This window comes from Mustela putorius, unplaced genomic scaffold (genome assembly GCF_011764305.1).
Source record: "Mustela putorius furo isolate JIRA1106 unplaced genomic scaffold, ASM1176430v1.1 tig00537338_pilon_pilon_pilon, whole genome shotgun sequence".
Taxonomy (NCBI): domain Eukaryota; kingdom Metazoa; phylum Chordata; class Mammalia; order Carnivora; family Mustelidae; genus Mustela; species Mustela putorius.
The window spans coordinates 2,464,480-2,488,774 of record NW_025422460.1 but is presented as its reverse complement, the minus strand read 5'-3'; the positions used below and the strand labels follow the sequence as shown (position 1 = coordinate 2,488,774).

The 24,295-nt window shown below is 47.7% G+C and overlaps 1 protein-coding gene across 4 annotated transcripts in view; it reads left to right on the top strand.

Annotated features, from left to right (window-relative positions):
* The window catches only part of MYO7B (myosin VIIB), a 104,062-nt gene that overhangs the window by 55,957 nt on the left and 23,810 nt on the right, over nucleotides 1-24,295 (top strand). For all 4 annotated transcript variants that reach the window (XR_006604962.1, XM_013049533.2, XM_045074346.1 and 1 more), the window contains 10 exons: nucleotides 4,331-4,494; nucleotides 6,760-6,897; nucleotides 9,030-9,182; nucleotides 9,878-9,976; nucleotides 11,834-11,928; nucleotides 17,089-17,173; nucleotides 18,707-18,925; nucleotides 20,061-20,231; nucleotides 21,065-21,274; nucleotides 21,398-21,565. Coding sequence is in view for 3 of the 4 variants with exons in the window: in XM_013049533.2 (XP_012904987.1) it covers nucleotides 4,331-4,494; nucleotides 6,760-6,897; nucleotides 9,030-9,182; nucleotides 9,878-9,976; nucleotides 11,834-11,928; nucleotides 17,089-17,173; nucleotides 18,707-18,925; nucleotides 20,061-20,231; nucleotides 21,065-21,274; nucleotides 21,398-21,565 (1,502 nt within the window). In the remaining variant the exon portion in view is untranslated. The remainder of the gene's footprint in view (nucleotides 1-4,330; nucleotides 4,495-6,759; nucleotides 6,898-9,029; nucleotides 9,183-9,877; nucleotides 9,977-11,833; nucleotides 11,929-17,088; nucleotides 17,174-18,706; nucleotides 18,926-20,060; nucleotides 20,232-21,064; nucleotides 21,275-21,397; nucleotides 21,566-24,295) is intronic.

The window sequence follows — 24,295 nt, the reverse complement described above, 5'->3', positions numbered from 1 at the left end:
CCCATTTTAGCCTCAACTCAGTGGTCGTTAGTGTATTCACAGAGGTGGGTAACCATTGCCATAAGTTTAGAACATTTTCATCACTCCAAAATGGAACCTCCAATTAATCATCAGTCTGCATTTTCCCCCAATCCTGGGCAACTGATAATTTCCATCCCTATGGATTTACCTGTTATAGACGTTTCATAGAAATGGACCCAGTGCAATGTGTGGTCTTTGTGGCTGGCTTCTTTCATTTAGCATAATGTTTTTAAGGTTCGTCCATAAACTCATATATATCAGAAAATTATTTCCTTCTATTGCAGTATGATCATATTCCACTGTGTGAATATAGCACATTTCATTTATCTCTTTGTCAATTGATAAACATTTGCATTGTTTCCACCTTTTGGCTATTATGAATATTGCTGCCATGAATACTCACATGCAAGTTTTTACGTAGGCAAATATTTCTACTTCTTTGTGGTATATCAGTATATATATGTATATATACTGATATAGGATATATAGGATATATCAGTATATATACTGATATAGGTAATTCTATATTTATCTTTCTGAGTAATGACTGTACCAGCTCACATTCCCACCAACAATGTATGAAGGCTCTAATTTTTCCAAATCCACTTGCTATTGCCTGTCTTTTTTATGTTACCACCCCAGGGGATTTGAAGTGGTATCTCAGTGTAGTGTTGGTTTGTGTTTCCCTGATGCCTTGAGTATCTCTTCATGTGCTTATTGTTCATTTGTATATCATCTTTGGAAAAATGTCTTGTTCAAACCCTTAGCCCATGTTTTAATTAGTTGTCTTTTTATTATTGAGTTGTAAGAGTTCTTTATTTATTCTGGATATAAGTACCTTATCAGATATGTAATCTGCAAATATTTTCTCCTGCTCTCTGAGTCATCTTTTCACTTCTTGATAGTGTCTTTGAAGCACAAAAGTTTTTCAATTTGATAAAGTCCAATTATCTATTTTTTCTTTTGTTGTTCATGCTTTTGGTGTCATGACTAAAAAACCACTGTCTGACCCAAGATCTACCTCTGTGTTTTCTTCTAAGAGTTCTTTAGTTTTAACTTTTTATTTAGGTCTTTGATTCATTTTGAGTTAATTTTTATTTATGCTAAGATAGGCTCAGGCATGGTTTTGACTGGAGTTTTGACTGGAGGCCTGGGGTGATTAAATCTATTGGTGCTCTTCGAAAAATGAGAAAGGTAGTCAGTGTGCAGCTGTGGTCAGGATAATGGGTCAGGAAGCCATAGCAGCATCTCTGTGGCTCATATGGAGAAATGAGGAGGAGCTCTGGTCTGTATAACTGGAAACTCAAAGTCAGGGATGATCTGTGCATACTTTTCAGTTGGAGAAACAAGGCAGTAGGAGGGACTGACACTTTCACATTAGAAGAGGTGAGGTGTTGGGAGATCAGGGATCATTTCTATTGTAGAATGAGAAGGTGGTGGCTCCTTCATTGTCCCCACCTGGCCCTGGCTTTGGGGCTCTTCAGAAAGGGAGAGACCAGAGCTAGCGGGACCTGCAAGGTCCCAGAATATAATACACTGAGTCCATCCCAACCTCCATCGGCAATTCAAGGCCAATTTTTATTATTTGAAGTGACATAAAACTATTGTTGTGTATGCTATGATCAAGACAGCTTCTTTGTAGACTTTCTGAATGGAAAATTCTATTAATGTTCATTAAAGGTGAGCCTGCTAGTTTTTCTTTGGGTGCCATGCTATGCTGATGAACTAAGCCCCACTTACTCTGCCTACTGGGGGATTGAGCCTGGGGTGCCTCAGTACACCCCTCCCTTTGAGAACTCCCCAAGTAGGGGAGGCTCTGCCTAAGCCTAGAGAGGCACAGAGTGCCACCAAGTGTCTGCTCATCCTCCATCTGCAGAGGGCAGCCTCCCCAGCATGCAGCTGGGAAAAGCGTTTGTGTGCACAGCACATGCTCGCTCTTGTCACCCCCAGTTCTGTGAGTCCTCATGGTGCCCTGGAGCTCCTGGTACAGTGCCTTCCCCCCACAGGCACTGGGGGCAGAGGTGGGGAAAATCGGCTTCCTTCCCCCTGACTCAGTCTCCCTAACCCCCAATCAGGCTGTGCAGGTTTGCACAGAGCACCCCCGTAAAAGATGGGGTGACTTAAAGGGGCACAGTGGGAGAGGAAACTCAGGGCCATGCCCTTGTGGGGTCAACTCTAGATGTCCCAGGAGTGTAGCCCTACAGCAGACCCCAAACCCTCACCAGCCTGGTTTTGAGAAGCAGCTCTTCTTCATCACCTTCTCGGTGATCCTGTGTCCCATTTTAGGGCATGTCCATTCTTACCCATGCCCAGAATCATGCCTCTGTTAATAGTTGGCTAGGACTGCCATATCAAATTTTCCCAGGTAGGAACAGAGATGCACTTCCTCATGGTTCTAGAGGCCAGAAGTCCAAGATTAAGTTGTGGGTGATTCCTTCTGATGTTTCTGGCATCTTTAGTGTCTCTATGCATCTGTGTCCTAATCTCTTCATATAGGACACCAGTCACACTGGATTACAGCCACCCAAATAGCCTCATTTTAACTTAATCTCCCCTGTAAAGGTCCCATCTCTACATATAGTCATAGTCTGCGATACTGGAAATTAGAATAAAAACATATGGATTTGGGAGGGATGCAACTCAGCCCCATAACAATGCCCCCCCCCTCAATTTCTGGATTCTCAGTCTTCTTGCTGGAGGGAACTCTGGCCCTAGTAGGACCTTCTAGGACTGCAGAGCAGGGCTGGTGGAGGGGCCAGGGCTACCAGGCCCTCACATCCTCCTTAGCAAGCACAGATATGTTTGGTTCCTAAACCCATTCTGTTAGAGAGCACACATACACTCACACACACATTCACACACTGCCTAAAGGGATACATTCTGTCCCAAGACCTGTGCAGTTTGAACTCATAATAAGAAGGGAAATGTGCCCTAAGGACCTCCTGATCAGAGCCACAAACCTATCCTTCAGCCAGTAAGACAAGTGGTATAAATGCCTTCCCTCTTTCCATTTTGGGCTCCCAGAAAGAGCAGAGTAGCTTCCCCCCTACGCAGGTTTTGCAGGACATTGGAAGTAACACCCCCCCCCCACCACCGCCACCAACAACACACTCACATAGACTGGCTGGCTGGGGCTGTATGCAGATACTCCCAGAGCTGTCTGGGCTCAGGGGCAAGGGCAGGAGTGGCCACGCCTCCCTCTCCAGACTACAAGCTCTCTGGACATTACCAGGCTGCCAGATTTTCAGGGCTTACTGGTGGGGGAGGGAGGCTTCTTCACTCTGTCCTTTAACTCCTTTTCTTTGTAGCTTCTTTTTATGAATAAGTAGTTGCCCCAATCAGATCTGCTCAAGGTCACCAAGAAATTTAGTGGGCCAGAGCCCTCCTGAGAGCCCCCAGCCATCTCACTGCAGGGAGACCTAAACTGTATCATGAAGGGATGCACCATCTGCTATGGCCACTGGTCAGCTCTGGAGCTGGTTGCTGTGTACTTGGCAGTTACTGTGATGGCTATGGCTGGAGGTGTCGGACCTGAGGCACTCCTGTCCATCGTGCACCCAGGGAGAGCTCTGGCTGGCAAAGAGGAGGAAAAGTCCTCAGGCCACCCCCTGACCTGAGTAGTAGGGCCCATGAGAAAGGTCCCACAGAGACCAGGGGATCCCCAGGAGGGCCCTGAGGAGCCTCCTGGAATAGACAGTGCTTGAGCTGGTCTTGAGAATGAGCCGGAGCTGGCTCAGCTGGATAAGCAGGAAAGAGTGTCCAGCAGCAGCTGGTGGGGGCTGGAGGTGTGGGAGAGCTGGAGCCTCTGGGGTGCTTTGGCACCAGTGGGGTACAGGGCCACGGGGGCCCCAGGAGATGAGGGAGGGGATGAGGCGCCACCATGCTCTGATAGCAGAGAATGGGTTCAGGCAGAGTAACACAGCAGCGTGCAGCTCCAGGATGGTCCGTTCCCGGGCCATGAGCCTAGAAGTGTGGGACAGAGAGCAGAGGGGTGGGCTGTGATTCAAGCAGAAGAAGTGGCCATGGCTTAGACAGGGGGTTGTGGTATGGATGGTGGGTGCAGGGGCTGGAGAGTTTAAATGTGGTGTGACACACTGGTGCTGGGAAGAGCTGAATTCAGGCCCCAGGTGCAAGGAGCTCTGCTGACTGGACAGGGAGATCAAGGGAGGGATGGAGAGGGCAGCTTCGGTGGGGGCTCCTCCGGGCATCTTGAGGTAACCGGAGTCCCCACCTTATTGCTTTCCGTTCCCCTGTGGGTCAGAGGGGATGGCTGAACTGGGCTTGCAGGTGGGCTCTCCTTCTCCCACAGGCTTCCTGGAGAAGAATCGAGATGTACTGAGCACAGATATCCTCACCCTGGTCTACTCCTCCAAAAACAAGTTCCTGAGGGAGATATTCAAGCTGGAGTCTGCAGAGACCAAACTGGGCCATGGTACCATCATCCAGGCAAAGACAGGGAGCCAGCTCTTCAAGGTGGGCTCCCATGGGTGCCCTGCCAGTGCCTTCTGGGTCTCTCAGCCCTTAGGGCCTCGGGACTCAGACGTGCATGCACAGAGACCTATCACCTGGGGTCTCAGTTGTTTATTCAGGGGCCAGAAGTGAGTGTAAAACAGGAGTGGGGTACTGCTACTGCTGTGTGGATGGCGGTAAGGGGACAGGTACCTGTGGATGTGCCTGCTTCTAAGTGTGTGGTGGTCCGGTGGGGGCACATCTGCTTTCGTTCATTGTATTTTTCTATATTGATCTCTGTGCATATGTTGTATGTGTGTGTGTGTGTGTGGTGTGTGTATTGTGTGATATGTGTGTACAGTGCGTGTGTTTTGTGCAGTGTCTGTGGGGAGTATGTGTGGTGTATGTGGTATTTGGTGTGTGTGGGGATTGGGGTTGGGGGTGTATTTTGTGTGATGTATGTGGTGTTTGTGGTGTGTGTATGGGTATATGTTTGTTGTATGAGATATGTGTGGTATGTGGGGGAGTATACTATAGTACATATGGTATGTATGTGTATGGTGTGGGGGGTGGAGGGTAGTATATGTGGGGTGTGCGAGATGTGTGTATGGTATGGGATTTGTGGTGTGTGCACATGTGTGCTATGGCATGCGTGACATGTATATGTGATATGTGACATGTAGTGACATGTATGTGTCTGTGGTACAGTATGTATGTTTTCTGTGCATGGGGTGTGTGGTGTGTATGAGGGTGTGTGCGCTATGGTGTTTATGGTATGTATGTGGGATGTGTGTGTTATGTGTGGTGTGTGTGGGCGGGTATGGGGTGTGTGCTGTGGCAGCAGAAGCACTAAGGGCTGCTGACAAGGAAAGTGGGCAGCAGAGAGCCCCTAGTTCTCCTCAGGGCAGCCTAGGATTTCCTGGGAGGGTGAGGGTCTGCCCACCCACTCCTTGCCTTGCTTCCACCCCTTAAGAATGACTATTCCAGAAAAGCCTCATGCATCGTCTAGTGAGGAGCTCCTCCAGCCCCGGCCAGTGAAGCAGGGCTAGCTGCTAGTGGTTCGGGAATTGGAGTATAGACTGAGGAAACTGCACTCTGTGCCTTGCATTCAGCACTTCCCACAATGAGATGCCCTTGACCTTTCATTGTGCTCCACCTGACCTCTGGAGGAGGCCTCTCCAGAGACCTCAGGACCCACCATGTGCAGAGCAGGCCTGGGGAGGCACCAAGGAGCCATGAGGCTGGGCAGGAATTGCCCCAGTCTGGACCTAGGTGGAGCCAGGCTGGACCCTGTGTCTCACTGAGCCAGGCTAAACTCTCCCCACCTGAGGCCAGAGTACAGGCTTGTCCTGGCTCTGCAGGGTGGGGCGGGGGGCAGAGAATGTCCTGGAGATTTCAGGGAACAAGAGGACAGCAAGGGAAATGCACATTATTTTACAAACCAGGACAACAAGAAAATGCTGCCCATTGATATTACAAGGTGCTGATGATTGCATTCTCTTTTCAGAAGTGTTAAGACTTGTGTCACCAATTAATGCAATTTGGCACTACATACCTTTGCTAGGGTGCATTTGACTTGGGAAGAGTTTGATCAGAGTGCATCACCCAAGATCAGCATTGCACAAAGCACACACTGAGCCAGCTGGGGACTTGCGCTGGCTTCTTCTTGCATCCATAATTTTGTCACATCTACTTTAAAACAATACACATGGATGTGCCTGGGTGGCTCAGTCGTTAAGCGTCTGACTTCATCTCAGATCATGATCCCAGGGTCCTGGTATCAGAGCAAGCCCCTTGTCAGGGCTCCCTGCTCAGGGGGAAGCCTGCTTTTCCCTCCTCCACTCCCCCTGCTTGTATTCCCTCTCTCACTGTCTCTCTCTCTGTCAAAAATAAATATATAAAACCTTTTTTAAAAAAAATAAAATAAAACAATATACATGTACTACAATCTTAAAATGTGCACTATAAAACATTTTTTTAAAAACATACAAAACCGATACAAAAACTAAAAACATAGAAGGGTAGAGGTAAAAAGTGAATGTTGCCAGTTTTCATATTCTTTCCCACTCTGTTGTATCATCTTGCACACCCCACTTGAGTAACCCCCACCCCTGAACAGGATACCTTGTCCCATCTTACCCACCAGAACCTATGATGGGCCAGTGTATGAGGGGCTGAAAGAATGCAGCCCTGCCTATCTGGGACCTTGGCAGAAGCCTTCACCTGGGTCAGCTGTGCCCCAGGCCGAGCTGCCCAGCCCCTCACTTATGCCTGTTTTTCTGCCTGCAGTCCACAGACCCCAGCAAGCGGCCCTCCACGTTGGCCAGCCAGTTCAAAAAGTCCCTGGACCAGCTGATGAAAATCCTGACCAGCTGCCAGCCCTACTTCATCCGCTGCATCAAACCCAACGAGTACAAAAAGCCGCTGGTAATGAGGGGAGGCTAGGGGCATGCGGGAGAGGGAGGGGGCATCTATTAGATGAGTCTGATGGTATCTAGGGTCACATCTCTCCCTTCAGTGGGCCTGGTCAGCATGAGAGCTCTCTGCCCCCATTCTAGAGATGGGGACACTGAAGTAAGGTGACCAGTCTAGACCATTGAAAGATCAGTGACTGGCTAGGCTTTCGATAACCCAGAGCTCTGCTGTCTCAGTCCACCATTCAGGCTGTGTGCACTTGGCCAGGTGATTTACTTCTTTGAGTCTGTTTTCTGTAAAGTCAGAATTGTGCCTGCCTGGGGGAGGGGGTGGAAGCAGCAAGAACTGTACGTGGTGTTTTGGCAAATCTGCATGTGTAAACCCCTTTCAGTAAGGCGCTAAGGGGCCCGCAACTGGTAATAGAATGTCAGAGGCTGACAAGCCAATGGTCACCAAGACCTGAGGCCAAGCGGCTCTTGGCCAATCAGCTCTTTGAAGAGTGGTTTTATCCGCATATATATAGTGTGGAGTGGGAGCCAGGTGCCTGCCCAGGAGTCCCAGATCTGTGGGCTTGGGGATCCCACCCAGAGGCTGAAATTCAAGACTCCCAAACTGGGAGATGTCATCTCAAGGGAGATAAAATGACTCAAAATATTTTATAAGGGGAAAAATTAATATTACATTAATTATATTTTTTAATAGAATGAAACTATAGAAAATTGGGACTGAACTAGGAAATCTAGAATGTACCTTCCTTAGAGGTACAATACCTATATTTAGATAATAACTGTGCTCCCGGAGGCTCTCTGCCCACACCCACATCTCCTGCTTGCGGAGCTGTGAGATGGAGGGCGGGGCCTGAGGCTGATGTTCCTGTTTCCACAAGTCTTTCAGAGACCAAGGCTGCTATAAGAGGGAGGGGAGGGGGCAGGGGGGGGAGGGAACAGAAAGGGGCGGGGGTTGGGGGGCGAGGGAGGGGGCAGAGGGAAGGCGATGGAGGAGGGAAGCGGGGGTAGGCAGGCAGGCTCAGTGTTTAAACCTGGCTAAGTCACTTGGGAGTGTTGGCCCTGAGCCTCAGGGATCTGTTTTTGTTTTGTTTTGTTTTTTAATTTTTTTAAAAGATTTTATTTTTATTTATTTGACAGAGAGAGATCACAAGCAGGCAGAAAGGCAGACAGAGAGAGAGAGAGAGAGGGAAACAGGCTCCCTGCTGAGCAGAGAGCCCGATGTGGGACTTGATCCCAGGACCCCGAGATCATGACCTGAGCCGAAGGTAGCGGCTTAACCCACTGAGCCACCCAGACACCCCTAGGGAATCTGTTTTTAAACTGGAGCTAAGTACTCCACCAGGTAGGGCTGTTGTAAAGATTAAATGAGAAACACTGAGCCCACGGGAAATGCTCAATAAATGGGAATCAATTAGTTGCGAAAGACTAAATGCCATAGCAGTTGTTTCTGTGGCTCTCAGTGTTTCCAGGTGGGTAACTGGCTCCTGGTGGAGTTCCAGATTTGAAGGTGTGCCCCTAGTCCCCAGACATTCCTGGCTTGGAGGTTGAGAGGAGGTTCACTAGAGGCTGAACTATATAGAGTCTGGGGTGGTGGCTGAGTCCCCATACCCCTGTGAAAAGCATCAGGCCCATAGTCCTGTTGGCCACACCCGTCTTTGGGTGGGAGGGGGAGGGGGAGAGAGAATAAACTAGAATAGTTTCTGACTCCAGGTGGGAAATGTATTCCTCCATTCTGCTACACTGTGGGAAGCAGAATGGTGCCGGAAGTGCTGCAGGGGTGCCCACTCCAACACAGGCAAGGCCAGGAGGAAACATTTAACATGACAAATGCAAATGACTTTTATATTCATAGCACTTTGCTTATCCTGAGAATGAGGGAAGTATTTAGTGTTCTCCTGGATGTCACAGTTTGTATGTTATCAACTTTTATCTCCTCAGAAACACTTTCAGGACTTTTCAGTGACTTCAGACCAAATACCTCTCTCTTCAAAAGAGACTTTTGGTCAAACCAAGCATTGTTGAGTTGTCTTGCATCTGGGGATGGCTGCAGGGCTGGGGTTGCCTCGCAGAGCCTCGCAGACATGGCCACCATGTGCCAGGGCTCAGAGAGTGGGCCTCCCTCTTTTGCCCCCACAGCTCTTCGACCGGGACCTGTGCATCCGGCAGCTGCGCTACTCTGGCATGATGGAGACTGTGCACATCCGCAAATCGGGCTTCCCCCTCCGGTACACATTCCAGGAGTTCTCACAGAGGTTCGGCGTGGTGCTGCCCAGCGCTGTGCGCTTACAGGTGCCTGTTGCCCTCCGCCTCAGCAGACTGGCCCTAAGAGGCAGTAGTGGTAACCCTCAGAACCCTTTCCACCTCCAGGTACCCCAACCTCCAGTCCCAAGGGTGTCCTCAAGCTGCCCTCCTGAGGCTAAGGGTCCCTTCCCAGACTCCAAGCTTTGCAATGACCCTTGCTCCTCCCTTCCTCTTATCTCCTCCCGCCCCAGGTCTCACTCCCTGGGTGTCCTGGAAGTGAGGGAGCCTCTAGAGGCTCACATGGTCACACTCACTGGATGAGGCCAGTGGCTGGATATGTTGGTTCTAGTAGGTGTCTGCGATTTAAAGCACATGGTAGCAAGCTGGAGAGATGATGTGTGGCTGGATTGCTATTTGAGACAGGAGGTCCTTCCCATCCTCCTCAAAATAACAGTCCTGAATTTTGGACTGCGCAAGTACCCAACAGCCACACCAAGTCTCCAGGCCTGTAAAGCATGGTGGCCTTGATGTTCCAGGTCCTGGGTGCTCCCTTGGGCCCCATCCTTCTTTGGAAGTGCCTGAGCCTGTGTCCTTGCTAAGCAACACTGACGGTGAAACCCAAGAGAGGAGGAAGACTTGAATCCCAGAAAGCCTTTGAGAAGGGACCCTCCACCCTCCACCTTGGGGTGGGGTTGGGGGGCTGCTCCAACTCCCCTGAGTCACTCCTGTCTTCTCTTTGGCAGCTTCGAGACAAAGCTCGCCAGATGACTCTGCACATTGCTGAAATGTGGCTGGGAACAGACAAAGAGTGGAAAGTGGGAAAGACCAAAATCTTCCTGAAGGTGAGCTTCTGAATGTGCTGGTCCTCGGTCTCCTCCTTGGGGCTGTTCCCATGCCCACCAGGTAGCATCCCCTCACCCATCCTGAGCCAATGCCATGGGAGACTGTTCCAGGTTTGGCCCCCACCCTGAGGCATCCCTGTTGTAGAAAGCCATGCTGGAGCCATGCAGGGGGCAGGCAGGAAGGAAGGCAGGGGGAGGGCTCAGTCCAGCCTGCAGAAGTCCAGGAGGCTTCTCAGAGTGGGGCATCTAAGGCCAGACCTGAGGATAAGGAGGAGCTGCTCCAAGCCACCAAGCAGAAGCAAGAAGGAGCTCAGGGTAGGCTCCCACAGTCCCTGAGAATAGGCCTCTTTCTCTATGCTAGGAGCCGGACCAGGGAAGTCAGACTAGGGGAAGCTCCACCTCTTTAGAGCCCTGGGATCTAGTGCTTCAGTAGAGGGAATCCATTTGCTGATTCCCCCTCACCCCAGAAGAGCTTGTCCTTGGGCAGACGCGTCCAGGCTGCACCACCCACTTCCTACCTCCATCTCTCACAACTTACAGGAAGGCCCAAGTCACACAGAAACAGCTTGTGGCTAACAGGCTCTAGCCCCTGAACCTGGCCTTTGGGCCCTCCAGGACCACAGGTTGGGTCAAGAGCAACTGAGGAGAGAAACTCCACATTCGCTAGCCTTGTAAGCTCTGGGTGGGTGAGCAAAGAGAGAAAGAGGAGGGAGAAGAGAAGGTCAGTGCCAGAAGCATGCTCTGCCAGCCTCCCAAGCCCCACCCCATCCCTACCACCCCTTCCTGAGTCCTCCACTCCCTCTACTTCCACACAGAGTCTGCTTACCCAGCCTCTCTGTTCCCAGAGGGACCTCCCTGCCCTGACCCTCTAGTCGTCCATCTGTTCATCTGTCCATGCATCAGCCAGGCCTGTGCTGGGGCTCTGGACTTAGACAAGAAGGAAAAGGCAGAAGGGCTTCAGATTCCACTGGGGAAGTGAGGCTGGCAGAGGGAAGACATGGGAGAATTCCCAGGGTGCTGTCCAGGAAGCTGGGACAGATGTTGAGGGCCACAGGGGGGAGGTCGGTGTGGGCAGGTGGTCAAGGAGGGCAGGAGGACAGTGCCCATTGCTTCACTTCTCTCCCTCCCTGGCTGCTCCTGGAGGCTACCATCAGAGGTCTGATGTGTAGTTCTATGTCCCCTGTGCCCCCCTGGGAAGAGGCTCAGTGCTTGCCTAATGCAACTGATGGAGGTGGGAGAGGCCACCAAGCTCCTGCTTCTCCTCACCACTCACCAAACGACCAAGCTGCTTTCTTTTCTACAAAGATGGTCCTTCTCCTACAGGGACTAGCATGGCAATCCCAAGGAAACAGTGATCCAGGTGAAGTACAAAGGGAGGCCAGAGAAAGTCACAGCTCAGGGGCAAATGCGGCTCATCAGCTCACTTTGAATCTTACTCAAAGCTTGGGGGAAATATATTTCTATTGAAACAAGCATGAATCTTACTACAAGTTGAGTGATATTTCACATGAATTTTGGAAAATGAAACACACCTTCAGGGAAAATTTGCCCACTTGTTACCCAAGAAGTATCAAGTAGAATTAGCAAGAAGAAGTTATTTCTACTCAAAGGTAGAAATAAATTTGCCAGATTGAATAAACAAGAAGAAAGAACTAAAATGGGAAGTTCTTGTATTGAGAAATAGGGGTGTTGTTACAGCTCCTATGTCTGAGCCACATCAGGATCAATCTGAGGGCCCCCTTCCCCTTCTTGCCCTCCTGGGAGCACATATGCTCCTTCTGGAGATAGGGTCCTGGCCCCAGGTAGGGTGTGCAGATGAGTGGAGGCAGCTACATGCTGGGATCTCCTCTGTTCCAGGATAACCAGGACACTCTGCTGGAGGTACAAAGGAGCCAGGCCCTGGACAAGGCAGCAGTCAACATCCAGAGAGTCGTACGAGGCTACAAATGGAGGTGCTGGCTCTCCCCAACCCCCTCCCAAACCACACACCCACATCTATTCATGGGCTTGTCTGCCACATATATATATCCTCTTTGGTGAAACATCTGTGCTTATTGTTTGCCCAGTTTCTGATTGGATTCTTTGTTGAGTTTTGAGAATTACTTATGTATTCCAGATACTAGTCCTTCTTGGATGTGTGGTTTGTAAATATCTCCTCCCAGTCTATAGTTTTTCCTTAAGTTCTCTTAAGAGGGTTTTTGCAGGGCAAAATTTTTGGTTTTGGTGGAGTCCAGTTTATCCAATTTCCCTTCAGGGAGCATGCTTTTGGTGTCACATCTAAGATCTTTGCCTGAAGGTTTTCTCCAGTCTTTTTTCTAGAAGGTTCTATGTTTTGCAGTTTGCATTTAGGTCTATTTTCATTTTGAGTTAAATCTTGTCTAGCATGTGAGACTTAGGCTATGGTTCTTTTTAAAAAATTTTCCCCAGTGGATGTTGCTCCAGCATCATTCATTGGAAGTCCCATCCTTTTCTCAGTGAATTGATTTTACACTTGTGTCCAAAACCAGTTGGGCATATATGCAGATCTGTTTCTGCATTCTCTGTTTGGTTCCACTGATACATGTATCTGTTCCTCTGATGGTGCCACACTGTCTTGTTGACTGTAGTTACATAGTAAGTCTTCAAATAGACTGATTCCTAGTACCTTCTTTTTCAAAATTGTTTTAGCTGTTCTGGGTCCTTTGCCTTTCCATATACATCTTAGAAAGTCTTTATCTATACCTACAAAAAATTCTTGCTGGAATTTTGGTCGTAATTAATGTTATATATCAATTTGAGGAGAATTGACATCCCCCATGTTAAGTTCCCTAACCCGTGAATTCCGTTTATTTAGATCTTCTCTGATGTCTTTCACCAATGTTTTTTAGTTTCTGGTATACATGTTCTGTATGTGTTTTGTTTTTTTGAGACATTATAGATTGGGGTTTTTTTAGACATTATAAATGGTATTGTATTTTTAATTTTGGCATTGATATGTTCATGGCTAGTCTAAAAATATTATTGATCTGCATGTGTTGACTTTGTTTCCTACAACCACTTACTTTTTATGGATTTCTTGAAATTTTCTATGTAGATAATTACATTATCTGTGAATAGGGACAGTCTTACTTCCTCCTTTCCAATCTTATGTCTTTTATTTACTTTTCTGCTTTATTGCACTGGCCTGAACTTCCAGTATCATAAGAGTGGTAAGAGCAGACAACTTTGCTTTGTTTCAGATCTTGGGGGAAAGCACTCAGTCTTTAACCACTAAGTATAATGTTAGTTGTAGGTTTTTTGGTAAATGTCCTTTATCAACTTGAGGAAGTTTCCTGTTTGGGGGAGTTTTTCTCAGAAATGGGTATTGAATTTTATTTTTTAAAAAGTTTGTATTATTTGATATGATCATGTGATTTTTTTCTTGTTTAGCCTTTTAATATGGTGGATTACATTGATGAATTTTTGAATCTTGGACCAGCTTTTCATCCCTAGAGTAAGCCCTACATGGTCATAGTATATAGTTCTTTTTATATATTCCTGAATGCTATTTGCTAAGATTTTGTTATGAATTTTTACATCTATATTTATGAGATCTATAGTTTTCCTTTTATTCTTATGTAATGTCTCTGTCTGGTTTGATATCAGAGTAACATTAACATCATAAAATCAATTAGTAGTGTTTCCTCCTCTTGTATTTCCTGGAAGAGATTGTGGGGAATTGATGTGAATTCTTTGAATGTTTGCTAGAATTCTCCAGTGGAACCATCTAGGCTTGGAGACTTCTTTCTGGGGAGTTTTTAATTATCAATTCCTTAATAGTTAAAGGGCAATCAAAAGTATCTATTTCATATTGAATGATTTGTGGTAATTTGTGCTTTTTGAGAAATTAGTCCATTTCATCTTAGTTGTCAAATTTATATGTATAGAGTTATTTGTAGTATTCTATAATTATCATTTCAATGTCTGCAGAATCTATGATGATACCCGTGTTTCATTCCTGATATTGACAATTTGTGTATTTTTTTCTTTGTTTTGCTAGACGTTTGTCAATTTTATTGATCTTTTCAAAGAACGAGCTTCTGATTTCATTGATTTTCTCTATTGCTTTTCTTTCTTTCTGTTTTCAATTACAATGATTTCTGCTCTTTATACTGTCTCTTTTCTTCTTCTACCTTCGGGTGTATTTTACTCTGTTTTTTTAGATTATTAAGGTGGGAACATAGATAATTGATTCAAAACCTTCCCTCTATTCTAGTGTAAAATGCTACAAATCTCAGCACTGATTTAGTTATGTCTCATTCATTTTGATATATTGTTCTTTCATTTTTATTCAGTTCATTTTTAAAACAATTTCCTTTGAGACTTTCTTTTTGGCCCATGTGTTCACACTTAAAAGTATGTTGTTTAGTTTCTAAGTTTTTGGAGATTTTCCTGTTATCATACTATTATTGATAGCTAGTTTGATTCCATTGTGGTTAGAGAAACACTCTGTATGAGCTTAATTATTTTAATGTTGATATCTCCCTTATGGCTCAGGATATGAACTATAGTGTTATATATTCTAAGAGCACTTGAAAATGATACATATTCTGCTCTTTGGTGGAATGTTCTAAAAGTGTCAGATCTTTGTTGATAGTGATATTGAATTTTATATTCCTGCTAATTTGTTTCCTATTTGTTCTACCAATTATTGAGAAAGAGGTATTGAAGTCTCTAAGCATAATTGTGGATTTTCCTTTTTTTTTTTTAAGATTTTATTTATTTTTTGACAGAGAGAGATCACAAATAGGCAGAGTGGCAGGGAGAGGGCAGGGGGAAGCAGGCTCCCTGCGGAGCAGAGAGCTGATCCCAGGACCCTGGGATCATGACCTGAGCCCAAGGCAGAGGCTTAACCCACTGAGCCACCCAGGTACCCCAGATTTTCCCATTTTTCATTTTAGTTCCATCATGTTTTGCTTCATATATTTTTCAGCTGTGTTGTTTAGTACATAAACATTTAGGATTGCTATATCTTCTTAGTGGATTTATCGTTTTATCTTCATGCTATATCCCCCTTTATCTCTGGTTATTTTCTTCGCTCTGAAGTCCACTTTCTCTGATAATAATACAGCCACTCCTGTTTTATTTTGGTTACTATTTACAAAATGTCAACAGAGTTGATATATATTTTTCATCCTTTTACTTTCAACCTGTATTTCAATTGAGTTTCTCATAGAACAGCCCATTACTGCCAAGTGGTGATGGAAATCCAGGATTCCTCAGGGGTCTCCACTGACACAGGGCTCATTACTACTCATCAAGGGTGGCTTCCCACTCAGCGTTCTATGACATGACCCTGGCAAGGGCAGAAATCTAGGCTCCCTACTTGGTATTTTTTGGCGTAAGTGGGGCTGGGACCACAGTTGTTTTGTGGCTTTTCACTGGAGTAGAATGGTTTTTATTTAAAAGTTTTCTGTTTTGCTAAGTTGCCCCTTCCCTGATCCTTCTGGTAGAAAGAGAAGGCTTTCCTTGGGGCTTTTTGATGTCTCCATTGTCATTTCTGAATTACTGACTTCCTCAGCTCCTGCTCTGGGGAATATGAGGTAAAAAGAAAACCCAGGGAAGTTACCATTGTGTCACTCCTTGGATCTGAGATCCTTAACTGGCCTGCCTTCTTCTCTCCACATTTCAGTCTTCTTATATTTGTTTTATATAAATGTACAGGGTTTTTAGTTGTAGTCAGCAGGAGAAATAGGAAAAAGTATGTCTACTCCATCTTTCCAGAAGTGATCATCATTGATAATTGATAGTGTTCTTATTCTTCTGGACAATACAATTAGATAAGAATAGTAAAGAAAAGATAAAAAATTCTGGTTTTTCAACTTCAACTCTGTTGACATTTTGGATTCGATAAATCTTTGTTGTAGGGCTGTCCTGGGCATTATGGGATGTTTAGCATTCCTGGCCTCTACTCAGGAGATGCCAGGGGCACTCTCCTCCCCCAAGCCCCAGTCATAGCAAACCAAAATATCTTTAGACATTGCCAAATGAGCTGGGGGGGGGGGGCAAAATCACCCCCATTTGAGAACCACTAGTGTAAGTATTAGAAAGGAAACAGATTTTCTTTATTTTAGATAATTATTTACTTCAGCCTCATATTAGAATCACCTAGGGATATATTTATACTCTATGTGCCTGTATACCAAAAAATATTAGATAGATAGATAGATAGATATTCTCCAGACCCATCAGCAAAGATTCTGACTTAATTAAACTGGGTAGGACCTAGACATCAATAAATATTGAAGTTCCCAGAAGGTTTTTAATATAGTTGAGATCTACTGTCTTAAGCCTAAGAAAATATCCTGAGAAATTATTAAAAGTGCTAAGGAAACTCAGATAAGTATGAGATAAAGGATACATCTATATGCACCAAGCTCACTTCCCCAGAGGTCAGGTTTCAGGTTACTCTCTCTGTATTCAGCCCCTTTCCACCCTACAGAAGGGTACCCAGGCTACCAAGGCCTGGGGGAGGGGGTTGCCTTCTTGCTTTGACCTGCCTCCAGAGAGGAGTCCTTGCCTGGGATTCTGACCTGGTTCCTAGCAGACACCTGGGCTACTGGCCAGAGTATCAGGAGAAGTCTGGCAATGAGTAAAAAGTTAGAAATGAGTTTTATCTGGGGTGCCTGGGTAGCTCAGTGGGTTAAAGCCTCTGCCTTTGGCTCAGGTCATGATCCCAGGGTCCTGGGATCGAGCCCCACATCGGGCTCTCTGCTTAGCAGGGAGCCTGCTTCCCTTCCTCTCTCTCTGCCTACTTGTGATCTCTCTCTGTCAAATAAATAAATAAAATCTTTAAAAAAAAAAAAAAAGAAAGAAGTTTTATCCTTTCGTAGACCTTTGTAAAAAATGAGGGAAAATTTCCTGATTGCTCTAAAAAACTAGACTGTCCTAAGTCACAAATTTGAGTAGTTGGCAATATTTTAAGTTCTTAACATGTGTGTCTTTGGCTTATAAAGGCTTCTGGGAAAGAAATAATGTAAGTATTCATTTTCCCTGGCATTTCATTATCTCTCTTCCCTTCAAATCATTTTTCCCCTAAAGGCTTTGAAATGTCTGAGGTTGTTGCACGCATATTCCTGCATTTTTCCTTCTAGGAAGGAGTTCCTGAGGCAGAGGCAGGCAGCTGTGACCCTCCAGGCTGGATGGAGGGCCCACTACAACAGGCGGAACTTCAAGCAGGTGAGAGAACTCACTGGAGAGGCTGCTCCACTGAAAGTTTGTTCATGTGAATATGAGAGCTCAGGTAGGGAGGATCCGATCACTGTAAGACTTCAGATTGTTTCCTCAGCGCTCCACACACTCCCTGTTTAGTATCATTTCAGGTCACATGGTTTGTGGGCTTCAGTGTGTTCTCTTGAAGAATTTTGGGTGTCTCTAGAGCTAGAACGAGGTAGCCTGTTCTAAAATCACATCATGATTGTCTTTTCCCAATTTGCCGGCAGCAATGTAGGTTGATGGATTATTCTTTGTTTCGAGCTCTTCTAATTTTTTTCTTAGCCACAGTCACTGCTAGTGAGTGTCTGCTCAGCAAAAGAACCAGAGCAACCTTAACCACGCCCTACTGGGCCTCACCTGACCGCGTGACTTTGTCAAGGATATGACTGTGGTTGGGACATGCAGTGGTCACATCAACAAACCAGGGCCAGGAAACCAGGCTCAAGGAACCAGGACCAGATGAGCTATGAGAAGCTAGAGTTCTGTGGAGGAAAGTGAAGACCCCTGGTTACTGGACTGTGGAATGATGCTTTAGGGGCAGAGAAATACCAAGAGGAGCCTCTGAGGGTCCAGACAGGAGAGGCTGGAGGGCAGGGAACAGGGGAACAGCAACAAGATGCACATCTTAGCATTTTGAAATTTGACCCCAGGCCTGCCCATATACTGTCTCACAAAGCATGTAATGGCAGCTGACATGGATGGAAAAGCTACTTAGAACCATTGCTTTGCATGCATTGTTTTATTTCTTTTTAAACCAACCCCATATGTCAAGAAACTGAGGCATAGAGAGATTAAATAATTTTCCCAGGAGCACACAGCTAGTAAACAGTAGAGCTGGGGTTTGGATGCAGGTCTGTAGAACTTCCAAGCTTGGAGGATGAAGCATGACCCCACACACCCGGTACCCATTGGGTTGGTCTTTGAGAAGCCAGCAAGACTCTTCCAGGGGCTCAGGGACTACTGTGCACCAAAGCATGTTTGCAGCATAGAAATGGGTATTTATCAATTTATTATTTCCTCTTAATTTTAAAGATCCCAGAGATTAGCTTAATGAAGCCAGCCATAGCGTCCACACAGGTACCCTAGCTTCTGACAATTTGGCTGGACTTAGCTTTAGGTGTGATAAGCAAGTCCCCTTGGAATTCCATTACTCATGTGACCTCCAAACCAATTCTGTAATCACTGACCACCAGAAGAGCACTTTATTATCTATGCCGTTTAACAATACTTAGTTAACACTTATTTGCATGCCAAGGACTGTTCTAAGTGCTTTGCAAGTAATAACTCATTTAATATGCTTATGCTTGTAGGTGCATAAAATTTTAGCACTAACCTTTTGCCAAAAAGCAGATAACTGTGAAGTTTATCTGTAAGGTCTCCTGGGGCATATGACTTGCCTCTTTTTCTCTCTGTCTCTTGGGGAAGGCCTTCTCCCTGCTCTTTGCCCTGCTGGGCCCAGGACTCCTTTTTGAGCATCTGTCCCTCTTGTGTCCACAGATCCTCCTGGGTTTTGAGCGCCTGCAGGCCATTGCCCGGAGCCAGCTGCTAGCAAAGCAGTACCAGACCATGCGGCAGAGGATGGTCCAGCTGCAGGCGCTGTTCAGGGGCTACCTTGTGCGCCAGCAAGTCCAGGCCAAGAGGAGGGCAGTGGTGGTCATACAGGCGCATGCCAGGGGTATGGCTGCCCGGCGGAACTTCTGGCAGCAGAAAGCCAATGTAGGTAACCGGTGCACTCTTAGGCCGGTGAGGGCTGACTGGGGCCCATAGCAGGAGGCAGTCAGGAGGGATGAACATTGAGCTCTCACCAGACACTCCTATCCCCTCCATGTCTAGAGTTATTGCCGCAGCAGGTCCTCACGCCATTTGGGACACCTAGGTCACCCCCAGGAGCATGTAGGATTGGCATAGAAAAGGCATCATGTTAGCAGGATGGTCTTATACCTGGAACCTGGTGCTCGCTTCGGCAACACATATAATAATATACCTGGAACCTGGAAATTGAGACCCTTGGTCTCCTCCTTTTAGCCCTGGGGACAGTTTCTCAGCAGGACTGGTCCCTCCCTGAATGACACTGGAAACCAGGGCCAGATGAGCTATAGGTGACCACAGCTCCGTGGAGGAGGGCAAAGACCCCTGGGTGACTGGGCCATGGCATGACACTTCTGGGTTAGAAAAATTCCAAGAGGGGCCTTGGAGTGTCTGGGCAGGAGAGGTTGATGGGCAGGGAGCTGGGGAGCGGCACAAGGTGCACATCCCTGCCTTTTGAAATTTCACCCTTGAGATCCCCTTTCCTCCAATGGGCACCTGAGAGTCAATCTCTTTCCTCAGTACTTGCTCATTTGGAAACTGTGATAAGGAAAAGGGTAGGATGAAGTCTACGCCTGCTCTAGAGATGAAAGTTGGGACTGCTGAGCACATTACTAGTGCATGCAGTGGTCAGGACAAGTAAGACAGCGGACCCTCAGACATGTGCACAGCAGGCTTCCGCTCCCATGTAGTGCCAGACACACCACAGATCAGCCTCACCTGTGCGTTAGTTAGTACAGGCCCAGGGATCTGTCCTAGTGGAGCCTTGAATGAAGGGACCAGGTGGGAAGCTAGGTTCTAGGGGCCCCTAGGGCTTGAGGCAATAGCTCAGGGACCATTTCAGGCAGCCTTCCTTCTCTGGACCTCTGATTCTCATGGGAAACAAAAAGCCCAGGGTGGTTCATCTCTAGTCATACTAGCTATTAAATTCTAGGATTTTAGAGGAAAACTTACTGATTTGAACAAATGATGTCAGGAGGAGGTCAGTGAGGTGCTTGCATCTGCTGGCCCTATGGTGACCTTGCTCCATGGGGTGTATGCACAGGGGCCTCTGGTCATCCCAGCTGAAGAGCAGAAGAGCCCAAGTGCTCTCCCCACCAGGAAGCAGAAGTCAATCTATGACACCATCACAGACACGGAGATGGTGGAGCAAGTGTTCGGTTTCCTCCCTTCCATGATCGGTGGGCAGGAGGGCCCAGCCCCACAGCGCTTTGAGGTAAGATGGGCCCTGTCGTTCAGGGGTCCGGCCTGGCAGGGGATGCGAGGATGCTGCTCAGTCCCTGACTGCGGTCAGCCTCCAGGCTCATGGAGAAGCCAAGACTCAGCTAGGGGAACTGGCAGAAAACACAGTGAAGTGTGTTCTGCAGGCCTGGTGACCAAGCAAAGAAAAGGGGAGCATGAGTTTCTGTGTGAAGACCCTTCCAAATTAAGCAGGTTTCTTACCTAGGAGACTTCCTAGAACCTTTAACATGCAAATGCTTTGGGGCTTTCAACCAGGCAGTATCTCCCACCCTGTATTCGACCCCCTCTCTCAGAGCACCCTGCAGCTGCTGCTCTGCAGACTGTGACCTGGGGGCTGATGAACACTGAAAACTAATGAGCACTGACAGCGGTGTGTGGGGCAGGGGAGGGGCGGAGGGGAGAAGGGAGGCCAGGAGGGGAGCAGGTCCCCTGAGCTCTTGCCATACTCAGCTCTGGGCCCTGAGACCCAGTGAACTAGGTACCCCCACCACTGCCCCTCCAGGTGCTCATGCCTTTCCCCTAAGCATGTACACACACACACACACACACACACACACACACATACCAGGCTGGACAGTCGGGGCAGCTGAGACCACTTCTGCAGGAGGAGAAGCCCACCAGGGGCCCACTGACGATGTGAGGTGGTAGAAAAGGTCTCAGACACGGGGGAGGAGTGGTTCCTGCTGTACCCAGCCTATACTCAGACAGAACTAGCTTGGGGCTCCCTGGCCTCCAGAGAGGCACACCCTGCCAGCTAGCATCTGAAAGGACAGCTGACCTCTGGCCTTCCCCCTCACTGGCACACAGGACTTGGAAACGGAGACCCAGAAGCTGCCCGAGGTTGACCTGGACGCAGTCCCCATGGTAGAGGAACCGGAGGACGATACGGACAGCCTGGCCGAATACACCTTTCCCAAGTTTGCTGCAACCTACTTCCAGAAATCAGCCAGCCACACACACATCCAGCAGCCCCTCCGATACCCGCTGCTCTACCACGAGGATGATGCCGACTGCTCGGTACCCAGTGGCTCTCTGGTTTCTAGTGGCTCAGGCCACCCCCTGCTTTGGAGGCAATGAGGAAGGGGAGGGGGCACCGTGGGCCCTTCATTCTAGCCGAGCCCTCTGTCTCCCTTCCCGCAGGCAGCCTTAGCCGTGTGGAGCATCATCCTGAGGTTCATGGGGGACCTTCCGGAGCCAGTGCTTTTCTCCAGGAACAGCCTGCGTGGGGGCTCAGTGATGCGGCAGATACATGACACCCTGGGCAAAGAGAACAACACCCAGTCTCCACAGCTCCATGTATCCACACAGGTGCGAGGTGCGAGGTGCAAGGGGGCGGGGCAGGGCAGAGCCCAGGTGACTCCCTGGCCCCAGGCCCCATGGAAGCTGCTCTGGAAGTGGGCAAGACATGGAGTGAGTGTCAACCACTGAACCCTTGACTTGAGCTCAGGACCTCCTGAGCATGATGCCCAGGAGTCCTGAGTGATACAGTCTATGCTGAAAAGGGCCATCCAGGCTCTGGGTCTTGGGTTTGATGTGAACAGAGTTCAAACACACAGAGCAGTGGTAACAACTGGTGGTGTTACTGATGGACAGCGTGCTGTCTGCCAGTTGTTCCTCTTCAGTTAATCCCCAGGGGAGCCAACCCTATGATGTAGGGATTAGTGAGTTTATTACAGCGAAAGAAACAAAGAAGTGAAGAGACTTGTGCCCAGATCACAGTGAGTATGTGTGACAGAACTGGGCTTTGAATCCATTTTAGTGAATTCAAAGACCAAGTTCTTGAACTGTGGTCTATCTTGCCCTCTGATGGAAGGGTCATTCACATCCACTTTTGGTCAGAAGTCCTTCCCAAGGCCTCAGTTGCATGATGTAATCTTAATGGAACTTACCAATAGTTCAAAGGAATTACACAGCAGTGACAGCACTGGGACCCGCCAGCAGCAGGAGCCCCAGGACGGTCTATAATTCTGACAGCAGTTCCAGTGTGTGCGGGTTTTCCCCACACCAAGCAATTCTCCAGCCCCAGCGGGGTGTGCCACAATTCCACTCAACTGGGATGCTATTGGCCTGAGGCAGTGTCAGATCCTGGATTAAGGGTTCAGTCCTGCAAGACCACCCCCATCTTCAGATACCAGTCGCAAGTCTGGGTTGCCACCTGTGCTTCTGACCCACACGCTACAAGTCAGGGGTTCCCATGATCCCCTTTTTGGGTTTGATTAATTTGTTAAAGCAACTCACAGAATTCAAGGAAATACTTTAATTACTAGATTATCAGTTTATTATAGAAGGACATAACCCAAGAACAACGAGATGGAAAAAATGAATAGGGCAAAGATTGGGCAGAGGGTGGAGCTTGGATGCTCTCTCCCAGCTTTCCACTCTCCCCAAATTCCCACGTGTTTACCAATCCAAAGCTCTCTGAATTCATCCTTTTGGGTTTTTAAGGAGGCTTTATTACTAAGAGGCATGAAGAATAAATCATTGGCTCCTGGTGATCAAACTCAATCACCAGCCCCTCAGCACTCCCCAAAGGTGGAGGTGGGAGGGAGGGGACAGAAAGTTCCAGTCCCCCAATCACAGTGTTGGTTCAACTGACCACCAACCCCCATCCTTTGGTGTTTAGAAAAGTTGGTCCATTAACGTAACAAAGATGCCTTTGTTGCAGGAAATACCAAGGGTTTCAGGAGCTCCACCCAGGAATGGGGATGACGAACAAATACATATTTCTTACTGTAAATCATGATATCACAGCTCTCCATACATCCAGTGTCTGGGATTCTGCTCAGACATCTGCAGGGTCTTGTGTGCAAACTAAGTGCACAGAAATCCAGGGGAGTCTGCAGCTTGAGATCACGTGGCCAAACCTGGTCCAGGAGTTACACGGGAAGTTGCCCAAGTTAAGCCCTGATCTCTACAAGCATTGGCTTTGCAGAGCATGTTAATTATCTGTTGCTGGGTAACAAATAACTCCCCCCAAATTTAGCAGCTTAAAACAGTACACATGTATTATCTCACACAGTTTCTGAGGGTCATGAGCAGTTTAGCTGATTCATCTTAGCTAGTGGTCTGCCATGAGATTGCAGTCAGGACTGCTGTCATTCGAGGCTGGACAGGAGCTCCAGCATCCACTTCCAAGATGGCTTCCTAACACAACTGCTGGCAGGAGGCCTCAGGTCCTTGTCACACGGGCCTGCCCACAGGGCTGCCCCAGTGTTCTTACGATAGGACTTTCCCAGCCTAAGAGATCTAAGGAAACTGCAGTGCCTAATCTCATAATTCACATACTGTGGTGGGTGGGACTACAAGGGGGTGTTAATCACTGGGGGCCATTCAGGAAAGGGACCCTGGGTGGTAGTCCATCCACTCTGCACCTCTGGACAGTGAGCACAGTGGGAAGCAGAATGGACCTCCCAGGAGTGACGTACCAAGTTTTTCTTCCTATGCACATTTATTAAGCACCTGTTCTGTGCCTCCCACAGGAGCAGTCAGCCAAGCCAGCCTTGCCCACCCTCACCTGATAGCTAGTGTGTTTCGCTGCCCATCCCTGTGTAGCAAACCAGTTCTACCCCAACCCCCACTGATCTCAACCCAAGCCTAGTCCCACACTGAGCTCTAATTTTGGCAGAAACTTCCCATGATGCCCTCAGGACAAGGTGGGACTCGTGATCCTCTGGCAGAGCCCCCACCTTGCAATGAGCAGAGGGTATTCCAAATCATCCATGAAATTTTCACTGAGCATGACCATGCCCTAGGGCCATCCTGGACACCTGGGCTCAAACCCAGCCCTACCTTGGAGGGCTTTACTGGTATGGGCTTTGGAATCAGAATGGTGCGGAGCCCTCCCTGAGGGCCAGTTATGTGAGTAGATTTGTGTAGCCTCTCACCTCCCCTTGCCTCTGTTTCCTGACCCAGACGTGAAGAAGAGGGTGGGCATCTTTGTAAGTGTTACAAAGCTCAGCCAAGATGTAGAGGACTGCATGCAGTTTTGTAAACTGCACCAGGAAATGGCTGGGAAGGTGGACACTAACTCTGTCTAGG